The 12,640-nt window shown below is 33.4% G+C and overlaps 1 protein-coding gene across 1 annotated transcript; it reads left to right on the forward strand.

The window, feature by feature from the left end:
• Positions 1 to 1,414: 1,414 nt before the first annotated feature.
• LOC117693106 (acetylcholine receptor subunit delta-like) lies at positions 1,415 to 4,329 on the forward strand. Its single transcript, XM_034483270.2, has one exon. It carries the CDS (start codon positions 1,415 to 1,417, stop codon positions 2,594 to 2,596), a length of 1,182 nt encoding a protein of 393 aa, XP_034339161.2. The 3' UTR covers positions 2,597 to 4,329.
• Positions 4,330 to 12,640: the final 8,311 nt, after the last annotated feature.

Raw genomic sequence — 12,640 nt, forward strand, 5'->3', positions numbered from 1 at the left:
ATTTAGGGGGCAGTTTCAAAGATCAAAAACACAGTAAGCGCGGAAAATATACAACTGCAGAATTGATTTGGGCATCGTATACTATTGTAATTATTACAACAACTTCTCTTGCATGATAATGGAAATCTGTCGGATATTAAAAAAAACTTCCATACGATCGATTGACGTTGAAACCATAAAACTTTTTTTACTATGATTTTCGTCATTCGATCAGTAAACAGTGTTTGGTTTGTTAAGGTCGATGCCTTTTGCAACAGCAGCAACCAGATCAGCATCAATCAGCACAATATGCTTTATATGTCGAACCCATGACCTCATATGTCGAACTCATGACCTCATATGTCGAACTCATGACCTCATATGCAAAAAAAAAGACAACATTTTAAAAAACCTTGTTCCCTACTCCCAAACATGCGTTGAAAACTAAATGCATGATGAGTCAGAGGTTCAGGCCCTTTCGAAGGGCCACATTGTGAAAATATTAAACATTTTATGATATTTCCTTCGTACTTTCACAGTTAAACGAAATGCATTTTTTATATTCACTATGTTATTAAAAAAATGATTATTGTGAAAATATTGTAAAATTCACTATCCATGGGGCAGGTGTTAGAGCGTTTTATTTGGGAACGGGGTAATAAATAAGCAATAAAATAAACATGTATTTTTTTTTTAGATCACTTGAGTCATAAGGGTAACTTCTCGCTGTTGATTTATCGACTCAGGTGACCTTCAATGCCGATGAGCCTGTGGTAAAATGTACCAATAAAAATAGGCAATTAGCAAATCTTTTCGACGGAAACATTCAGAGCGTAAACAGAATTGTTTTATCGACCACTCTAATATGTTTCAACTATATATGCAGCCTGATTTAAGTAAAATCTTACTCCACTCTCCACTATTTAAAGGCCCTTTGTCCTATTTCTTTTTCAAACACCGATTCATTTTAATTATCATTTATTGATTTTATTTTATATCGTTATGCAAATGAGAATTATATACTTCCATTAGAGATTAAGTAATTCTATCAGTCACACATTGTTTTCTAATAAGCAAAAAATTACAGTATGCTAGTATCAAATCTTACTAAATAAAATTATTGCGTGTTTGGGTTGCCTAACTGTAAAGGTGATGGGGATGCATATTCAAATTGTCGTATGAAGAATACATTGTTTCCCCTTGCAAATCCAGTTAATGGACCATGTTTAACAACCATCTAGTAAGATAACAAAGGTCAATCATACCGCCTTTGTTATCGTGATTTGAACTAGAATCAAATTCGATTTATCTACCAATAATTTTGTAAATAACCTCAACTAAACTTTGTATGAAAGATCCGTAAACATTTGTCAAACTTTTCGTCATATAGGTATAATGTATTAGGCAAATTTTATAAGCGTTCCTACCTATGACAATGACAGATGTGTTACCAATTTTTTATTTTTTCGCTTATTTCTTTTGCTTCTATCACATTGGATGCCAGGAAACAGGAAATGTACGAAACATTCTGAACGAAATATTTGAAACACAAAAATACGACAAACGAGTTCGTCCGGTGACGAATGAGTCCCGATCAATTGGTGTCAGTGTTTCTCTGTTTACTTCAGGAATAAATTACCTGGACGAGAAAACTGGGGTATTTTCCGTGACAGGGTTTCTCTGGGTAACTTGGAGAGATGAGTTTCTTGTTTGGGAGCCTAAGCTGTACAACAATGTGTCTTCGTTTACCATTCCTCAAGATAGCATTTGGATGCCTGACTTATTTCTCAGGAATGGAGTCAAAGAACCAACAGGTTTAGGTGGAGATTTCTACTATTTACCTGTCAAATATACAGGTAAGGTCGCCTGGTGGCCGTACTCGGTCTTCGAGGCTCGCTGCAAAGTCGACGTCGCCTACTTCCCATTTGATACCCAAATCTGTCGACTGGTTTTTTCTATTTGGAACCATGATAATAAAACAGTAAACATTATAAAAACTGATAGATATGTTCGTTTATACCATTTCTTTGAAAACGGAATATGGTCTATTGCAGAAAACAAAAGTTATTTAGAACTAGACGAGGGAGCATTATTTAACCAGCTGAAAATTTCATTTACTCTAAAAAGGAAGCATCAGTTTTATCTGTGGAATTTAATCTTTCCCATAATTTTGTTGGGATTTTTAAAGATCTTTGCGTTCCTCATTCCTGCTCAAAGTGGAGAGAAGGTATCATTTGCAGTGACCCTTTTCCTGTCGTATGGGGTATTCCTGAACTTGCTCACCTCATCTTTGCCGGAGAATTCGGACTCGGTTTGTCTGATTTGTGCTTACATGGTGATTCAGCTTACTCTCGGAGTCTTGCTCGTCTTCATTGTGAGCATGCAGGTACACATCTGTAATCGAGAGAAAAACCTCCTGATTTCGCGATATGAAATGCGTTTGATTCGGCTTCTCAAGAAGAACTCTCTGGAAGAATTCAACAGAAGACACGATGGAAAGGATACTGATTGGACGGTATTGTCGTCTGCTATTGACAAACTGATGTTGATTTTGATGACAGCATTTGAGTTCTTCTTGATAATAGTATTCTCTGTTATGTTCTATGTAGATGCTTAGAATGCACAAAACCCAGTAAAAGTTTGATCTGGTATATCCATGGAAGCACAACTTGTGTATGGAACAACTGTATGAAGATAAAATGCTAAAAATATATTCTTAAAAGTGTAAAATAACAAATAAGCGTTCTGAAATCGAATGGTTTGATTTGTTCAATTTGGAGTCAAAGGAAGCGTTGCAGAGATTCTCCTAAGCTGCTTATTTAGCTTTGCTACATTGTTACAAGAGAGAACGAAAATCTTCCTAATCGCTTGGCTGTTTATTGGAAGGGGGATTTTCATAACTGTTTGATAAATTGGTATCTTTCTGACTTAAAATGACATTAAAATTGCAATTTTATGATTTAGGAGTAGGATTGCATATCCTACGTGATGCACGCGTATTTAATTTGGTGTTGAAGGTGAACTTACAACTGTGTATTTTTTCTTTAAAAAAAAAATAAAAGAATAAAAAAAAATTATAGCTTTTATGTGAAAATTTCGCGCGAAAAACCGTATATCCGGTTATTTTTGTGATGATTTTCTTTTCGGCGAAAATAAAAAGGTACACATTTCCCTAATTTTAGAACTTTTTGTGTCACGCGAAAAAAACCCCGGATGTACGGTACTGTAACCGTTAAGGTTTTGGAAACGGGTGTTTTGGTCTAAGGCTCGAACTCTTCCTTGATACCATTACACAATGCAATAAGGTTAAAGGTAACAACATGCAACAGAGACCTCCGTAAAACTTTTTAATATTGAATTTGATAATCAAAACAAGACGCTAGTCTATTTGAAATGGTTAATATATTAATTCAGTCGCATGATGTAATACAATGCACGATAAAAAAAAAACACCTAAAACAAACAAGCTTCCCCATAGCCATCAAGTTGATGTATATACACACATGATGAGAAATGTAATCCTTGGAATGTGGAGGTTGGTTGTATAGTCGGGAACCACATGTGATTGTAAACTGACCTTTGACACTATTAAAAAGGTTATAATTAATTAATGATAAATTCGTTGTTGAGAAATACTAGTATGTAACAAACGTGGATTCGACCAGATTTGCATTAAGGGGACATGCTTGAATAAGGTATCAGCTTAGAGTTTCGGGAATCAACTCCCTTGATGCTGCAAGAGAAGTTCTGTCCATACCTTTCTATCTTTTCACCATGTTTATCTTAAAATTAAGCCCTGTTACACCTTAGGAAACCAAGGTTTTGTTATGAAGCATAATTGAAAGAACATTTATCTCAGATTCCAGAAATATAGGTCCTTTTATTCACTGGATCTCGGCCTTAAGCTACAATGTAAGTGTATTCATTTTCAGAATTTGCATTCTTAATGGCGTGATTGTTAATTGCATGTTTAACTTATCTATTAAAATAAACACAATCATGTAAAAGAACAATATATATATATTTGTTAAGTTGAAGGTTATTTTTACATCTAAGCTCATGTCATTTGAAACATTCTTCAACAGATACTAGTACATTGCATATGTATATACAAATGCATAAGCTCCTTTTAAAACTTCAACCTATTAAATGTTAAATCAGACAGAACAGTACACTCTGCTATCTTACTCAATATGATATTATTAATTTCTATAATATTAAAGAAAACGGCTCAATAGTTAGAATACACAAGGATTATGAAACCATGATTTTGTTATTTAATGCATTCATGTCTGTAGATTAGTTTTTGAGGATAGATATGTGTCTTTATCATTGTAGAAGTAGAACATCATGAAACCATGTTTTATTTGCAGAATTAATTGACAGTGCAATAATTAAATTTTGAAATGCCTCTCAGCTTATGTTTGTTTTCAATTTTATGACATTTATCATTCATTTAGTACATGCATTTTTTAAAATTCAATAAATTTTTATTTATCCTTATTGTTTTCTAATAATATTAATCAAAGTTTTTAGAAGAAACTGTCTTTTAGATTGAATATATATCCAAAATTATCATTTATTGATTTAACTGATTAAAAAATTGCTTATATATATTAGTTTTATCGACCCGCCCTTGTATTGTTTGTAATGTGAATTGGTAGGTGCTGGCTTTGGTCAGACTGTGTAAAAAAAAATGTGTACACTCTAAAAAAAACCCCTTTGATATCACTGCATGCGCAGATCCAGTGAGGGAGAGGGAGTCTGGTAAAATGATCAAAAACAAACAAATATTCCTCTGACTTCCCACTACTCTGAAAAAACTTGGATCCGCACAAGCAATACAATGTATTCAAAGAAAATCAATTTAATTTAAACAAGTTTTTGTAAAGTATCACAATCAGTACCAATACAGTTTGATCTTTTATCAATGTTTTATCTTGCTTGGTTTTTAGCTATTAATAACATGTAAAAAGTAATTGATTTTTTTAATCCAATATATTGAGTGATGAAAGGGTTTTGTTCATACTCACTAAATAACCTATCAAGCTCTTTTATTGGAAGTTTTAGAAATTGATTTATTGATTGGTATATTATTCGAAATTAAAACTTAGGAGCCAGTTTCAAAGATCCAAAACACAGTAAGCGCAGAAAATATACAACTGTAGAATTGATTTGGGTATCGTATACTTTCTTTAGTACTTGCACTTAACAAGAACAATAAACACCAAAAGCAAAATACAATATTTATTTTTTGGGAGTTGATTTTAATCAACTCTCCTATGCAGTTACCCTGGCAAACCGAGAGTGAATCAGTGTCTGGACCTAAGCACAAATCATCACCGCTGACAAGACGTAGATCTTGAAAATAATAGATAGATTCAGTGTACTGTATGCAGTACCATTGTTTTTCAAAAGAAAAGTATCTATAAATACCTTGAAAATAGTCAGATTTTATATAGTACGAACAATTCAATTGTTTTTTTGTAGTTGCATGTATTCCTACGCTAGAATTCAATATAGTCTCGTTCAACCAGACGCTCGGCTGTCTTCGTAAATCTCCGACAAGCAGAGAGTCTCTCTTGGTAGTAGGAGATTAACGGAGACAGCCGAGCGTCTGGTTGAACGAGACTAGAGTTCAATATCGCTTGGATCCAGACGTGTACAATTGTTAGAAACATTTCGATTACTGATACAGATGGATGGAATTAATTCTATCTTTAAATATTATACAACATGATTCATATGGAGTTTTCTCGAAATTCTTGTCGGAAAAGTTCGAGAATTCATATTAAAAAAATTTGCATAACATATCGTTGATTTTGAAATTGATAAAAATCAATAAAATCAACTCCCGACAGTACTTTGATCGCATTTGCGTTCTTGCATTACAGAAAGTCACTTCCACACAATCTGCAATATTCAACATATTCAACATCAATCATATCTGAAAACTTCTGAAGTTTTCATTTGACAAGCAGCTTCTCATGTATGCTCAAGAGCACATTACCATAATACCGGTATACGCAATAAGAACCTTATCAAGTACTGATTACCACAACCATTCATGCAAAGAACGCCAGAATGAATACATGTCGAACACGACTTACCTACAAAACCGCCTTTAACTCTTATTGGCGTTTCCACAAAAAAAAATAATTTTATTCTAATTCACCGAATTCAACCGAAATAAATTATGTATAGTATTTATTGCAACAACTTTTCTTGATAATGGAAATCTGTTGGAGATGATAAGAAACTTCCAAATGATCGATTGTTAAAACCATAGAAACTTTATTTTACTTTGATTTTCATCACATGATCACAGTGTTTGGTTTGTTAAAGTCGATGCCTTTTGCAACAGCGGCAACCAGGTTTCGTTTGATTCAGTACAATATGTTATATCTGTCGAATCCATGGCCTCATATGCAAAAAAAATCTTTAAAAACCTTGTTCCCTACTCCCACACATGAGTGGAAAACTAAATGCATGGTTATGATGTCCTTGAAGCTCTCTATCTAAATTGTGAAATTCATGGCTCCCGAGTCAGAGGTTCAGGCCTTTTCGAAGGGCCACATTGTGAAAATGTATAAAATTTTATAACATTTTCTTCGTACTTTCACAGTTAAACGAAATCCATTTTAGTCGATAAATCGGAGGTTGTAGTCTAGCGATAGTCGGGTACTCGATGATTTAAGCGTATTTGAAACTGTGGGTCTTTTTTAAATTCAATATTGTTGGTACCACATTGATCTTATCTCAAATTAAAGAACATTTAAAAACTTATGATAACATATACTAAATGTATTTGATTTTAAATAATTTGGAAAGTATTTTATCTGAATATCTGTTCAAAAAATGTTCTGGTTTTTCTTTTTTTGGTTTTTCTTGTGACCTCTTACATATAATTGAGCTCCTATCATCGTAGGCAAATCAAATGGGACCTATTCCACGGTGCTAAGTCATTGTCCTTGCCAAATCAACAATCAAAGTTTTAATGATTTAAAAGCAAACGCCTTAAGATAATTATTGAAATGATTACAGTTTTGATTATACAAACCTCTAATTCAATAACTTACTTAAAAGAAACACAAATTGTTCTGAAGTAACGGTATATGTCTAAGAAATCAAAAGAGATTAACTATTAGCCGCTTCAAAAATACACAAGGGACATCGATGGAAAGAGCATGACCTACGGATCAAATATGTCGATAAAAGAAATACTGTTATCAACATTCATAAAACAAAAAGTGCCACGTTAAGAAAAAATAAATATTTTTTTGAATTTTATTCACTTCATTACAAGAAATCGACTAATTGAAATTTAGTCGATGATCGGTGTTACCGAGCGATAGTCGAGTACTCCTTATTCATTAAGGGTTTTTTTTAAAATAATTATTGTGAAATTCACTGTCCATGGGGCAGTTGTTCGGGCTTTTTATTTGGAAAGGGGGTAATAAATTAGCAATATAGTGAACATGTATTTTTTTTTTAGATCACTTGAGCGAGTCATTAGGGCAACCTCTTGCTGTTATTGTCCTATTTCTTTTTCAAACACAGAATCTTTTAAAGGTACTTTACTACACCGAGACTTATACGTTTTAAGACACTAAGTCACAAGATGGCGATTTAAATGTTTTGTTAAACTAGCTGTTTGTTTCAGTCGATTCAGATGTATATCGTCATAGCTCAGTGGTTAAAGTATCATGCTTGTGAACCGCAGATCATGAGTTTGAATTCACCTGGGGCTTTTGTTTATGTTTACTGAATGACATTTTTGAAAATATCATTTTTTAAAATTTAAAATGCACTTGTTGTCGCCTATTTGACATCTATACTTCTTATCCATTATGCTATCTATCATAATCAAGTATTTTTCTGTTGATTTGAAAAATTATTTCAAGGTGTAGTGGGGTACCTTAATTATCATTTATTGATTTTATTTTACATCGTTATGCAAATGAGAATTATATACGTCCATTAGAGATTAAGTAATTTTATCAGTCAAACATTGTTTTTCCAATTAATGGACCACGTTTAAATAACCATCTAGTAAGATAACAAAGGTCAGTTATACCGCCTTTGTTATCGTGATTTGAACTCGAATCAAGTTCAAATTATCTACAACAATTCTTTAAATTACTTCAATTAAACTTTGCATGAAAGGTCCACTTACATTTGTCCAATTTTTCGTCATACAGGTATAATGTATTAGGAAAATTTTATAAGCGTTCCTACCTCTGACATTCACAGATGTGTTACCAAATTTTTATATTTTCGTTTATTATACCCGCACTTTCTAAAGAAAGTTCGGGTATATTGTTGTTACCCTGTTCCGTCCGTCCGTCCGTCTGTCCGTCTGTCCGTCCGTCCGTCTGTCACGTTTTACTTTCTCAAACTGCTCTTACATCTTATAAACCAGCAAACTGAACTCTTGGAGTTTGATTGGGGTATCATGTTGTTTTGTAAAAAGGTTTCAAAAATTCTCTGTTAGTCCTGGGGGTCAAATAATTGGAAAAAAAATGACGTTTTTTCACAAAAAACCTTCTTCCTCGAACTCCTCCTACATTTTCAACAGTAGACAAATCATCTTTTGGAATATGTTTTAGGGTATCCTATAGATGCGCAATAAGGTTTCGTAATTTTCAATTTTGTCCTGGGGGTCATTTAATGGCTGAAAAATGACGTTTTTTTGTTTGTTTTTTTTTTTACAAAAAAACTGGTTTCAAAAACGTCTTTTTTTTTTGGCAGTAGCCAAATGATCTTCTAGAATATGTTTGGGGGTGTCATATTGAGGCGTGATCAGGTTCCAGAATTTTTTTTTGTATTAAGGGGATCAGTGGGCAACAAAAAATGACGTTTTTTGCAAAAAAAATATGGTTCCCAGAACTCCTCTTACAACTTTTGGAGTAGCTACGTCATCTCTTGGGATATAATTGGGGCTGTCCTATAGTTGTGCAATAAGGTTTTAAAAATTTAAATTTCATCCAGGGAGTCAAATAGTAGCAGAAAATTGACGTTTATCACTGAAAAAAAACCCCATTGATCCAAGAGCTCCTCTTATGATTTAATGGATAGACAATCATATCTTGGGATATGATAGGGACTGTTCTATAGATGTGCAGTAAGGTTTTAAAAATTTTAATTTCATCCAGGGAGTCAAAAAGTAGCAGAAAATTGACGTTTATCACTTCAAAAAAACATAGATCCTAGAACTCCTTTTATGATTTAATGGATAGACACATCATATCTTGGGATATGATAGGAACTGTTCCATAGATGTGCATTACGGTTTTGAAAAATTAAATTTAACCCTGAGGCCCATTACCTACCGGTTAACATACCTTTTGATGCCCTTTAAGGATCAAGAATATATATGCTTAAGGGGTGGGGATCTCAACCGTTTTCGAGATATTCGTGCACTTCCTGTTCAAGGGGGGTCATGACCACCCCCGGGGCCCATGACCTACATACCGTTTGATGCCCCTTGACACAAGGAACAAGAATATATATGGTTTAAGGGTGGGGATCTCAACTGTTTTGAAGATACTAAGGGACTTGCTGTTTGAGGGGGTCAGGACCACCCACAGGGCCCATGACCTACATAACATTTGATGCCCCTTTTGATCGGAAACATGAATATATATGGTTTAGGGGTCATGATTATAACAGTTTCTGAGATATATGGTAATTTCAAATTCCTGGGGGGTGGGGATGACCCCTGGGGTCAGATCTAATAAACCCTATATATTGCCAGTAACAGCCAAAATATGATTATGAAAACCCTATATTATTATCTTTGTCCGTTTTCAAGTTACCATTTACAATAGAGTCTACGATTCTTTCTACAAGGTTCAATGTTAGACCCCACACCCTTTTGACACCCCCTCCCCCCCTCCCCCGAAAAGTGGTTGTCTAACCCAAAATGAGAAATATCAAACCAGGTGCACAACTAGATATGCAGGCCTATCATATCCTAGAGTTTTGTATAATTCTGTTCAGCCATCTCTGAGAAATAAGTTCAGAGCAGGGAAGAAGAAAAAGAAGATGAAGAATAATAATACTTGTATTAAGAACCGTACAAGAACAATAAGTCTCCAAATTTCATTCGGGAGAATTAATAATAAAATTGAAATAGAGATACGATCATCAAACATCAATAATTTAAAGATAATTGACAATTTCTGATTCTAAGGGGGTCAGGATGACCCCTTAGGGTCATGACTTACATGCCATAATGATCTGATGCGCCTGCATGACCTAAGGAGAAATAAAATCTTTGGATTAAGGTGGGGATCTCAATGGTTTTTATGATATTTAATAATTTCAGGAAGAGCACTAATGGGATCATGACCTACATACCATCTTAAATGCCTTGAAAAAAGAAACAATAATATAATATGTACATGATATATGATTCAATTTAAGAACCCAGATATAGATCAATCATCTGTTTTTTAATACTTCCTGTGTATATATACATGTACATGTATTAGTTTGTGTTTTGTTCTATACTATTCATGTTCATGACTGTATTATGGCTTAGTCTTATTTTAAATTACATTAAAAAATTGTCAAATATATGACTTGGAACCCCACTCCCAAACAAACTCAAATATAAACTGTCCCCCCCCCCTCCCTTGTCGAATGATCTATTAAAATCAAAATATAATTTGGGTGTCTAAAAACTTTTATAAACTGGTAAAAAATGTTATTCTTAAAAAAAATTATATTACACCTTGCATAATTGACAAATGCATCTATTGAGATATGATCAGAGGTCATATTTCTACCTTGGGATCAATAAGTAGTATTCATTGACAAGTTAAAATTAATAACAATAAATGATTCAAATTATAAATGTTTATACTCCACATTCACCCCCCCCCCAATCTAACCTGGTTATAAAGATTCAGTCTTTTTAATACATTCTTACATGTGTACAGTAGCAAATTTTTCTTGATTGCTTTTTCTCTCGTGATTCACATTAACATTTTGGAAATTGCTTAATTTTTAAGATTTATAAACAGAATGTTATATGCATCACTTCCATGTGTATTCGCCTATTTGGGGCAATTGTAAAGTCTCCTAAACAAAGCAGTGACATCATTAGGCTAGGAATTACCTACATTGATCAAACACTACTGTATTACATATGAATAAGATAAAATACATTATTATTTCTAGTTCTAAAATGTCAGGGTGTCTCCAAGGGGGCATAATCTATATACAATTTTACGCGCAATGACACAAAGAGCAAAAATAAATTATATGGTTTAGGGATGAGGATCTCAGATCTCAGAAGTTAACAAAATATACAGTGTATCATATCATTTCCTATTTCATAAAGGCAGGGGGGGAGTTAAAGACAACACCTGGGGGTCATTAATGTACTTTACACCATTTGATGCATCGATCATAATGACATTAGAAGATATTTTGTATTTTCCTGTTTCGTGGGGCCAGAACAGTCCCATAAGGTCATGACCTACATTGTATTTGATGCATTATAATACATTAAGAAAGAAATGCTCCTTCCTTCCTATTATAATACACCTACTTACATGTAATACACAAATTTAATAAGAAATTGTTTATACAGGGTCAATATGGGGTCACTCAATAGTGCATGCAGTCTGACAAATGAAAAAAATAACTTTTGCAACTAAAATGACAGAAACTTTACAAATGCGATAGGATAGGTAACGATGATAAGCTTATTTAAATATTAAAAGATAATATGATACAGTATGCTGTCAAAGGGAGATTACATTTAGAAAGTGAAAGTAGAACTTACATTATGTATGCTGGCATCTCATTATATTGTGCTACTGCTACTACATGTATTATGCTTACCTAAATTGGTCAACATCATAATGATAATCCAATTAAAACACAATAATGAATTCCTTTAGGTGATCTTAACTAATCCTTTTCTGCATACGGAAAACACAGACATGTATGTATGAGTGTTGCTAAAACGCGGAACGGAAAACGGAACGGAATGGAAAATATCATCACGTTTATCGCTTAAAAAGGGTATAGACTGGCCAGAAACGATTTACTTTGTATCTTTTATCTATATCTAATGAATGATTATCAGCATGTTGCTATCTTATTAATATTCATATGAATGTCTATCAAGTATAGCATTGTATTCATTCGGCTTTAGTTGAGTTCGAAACGGAAAAACCAAATGTATACGAATTGTGAAACATTACCATGATTACACGAGCAAATTAGCTATAACTTTTTTGCTCATTTTTCTTATATGGTATTGCTGGCATATCAGCGTAACGTACGCAGTTAGTGAAAGCGGTTTATGCGTGTTTTGAGTATTTTTATATTTCAAATATGATGTACATGTATATATAAACTTACATCAAAATTGAATTATTTTCGGTGTTCTAGACGATCTTTTATCATACAGACGATACAGTATAATTCAGATGGAAGAAGAAAAAACCGTAGGACTGACGACATTAAAAATTAAAATACAGTAAACATTAAAATACCCGGTAATTTGTGAAACAAGTAATTTGTGAAACTAGTATTTTTAGCAATGCAATTTTGTTTACGTTTGCATTACTAAGCATTTGTTTATTCCAGCAGCTATATACATATGATCCGTATAGAGAGCTCTAGACGTTGCATGGTTTGA

The sequence above is a fragment of the Magallana gigas genome, chromosome 3 (assembly GCF_963853765.1).
Source record: "Magallana gigas chromosome 3, xbMagGiga1.1, whole genome shotgun sequence".
Classification (NCBI taxonomy): Eukaryota; Metazoa; Mollusca; class Bivalvia; order Ostreida; family Ostreidae; genus Magallana; species Magallana gigas.

Bases quoted from the DNA above. Each gene is read 5' to 3' on its own strand.
- LOC117693106 (XM_034483270.2), top strand. From the start codon at position 1,415: ATGACAGATGTGTTACCAATTTTTTATTTTTTCGCTTATTTCTTTTGC.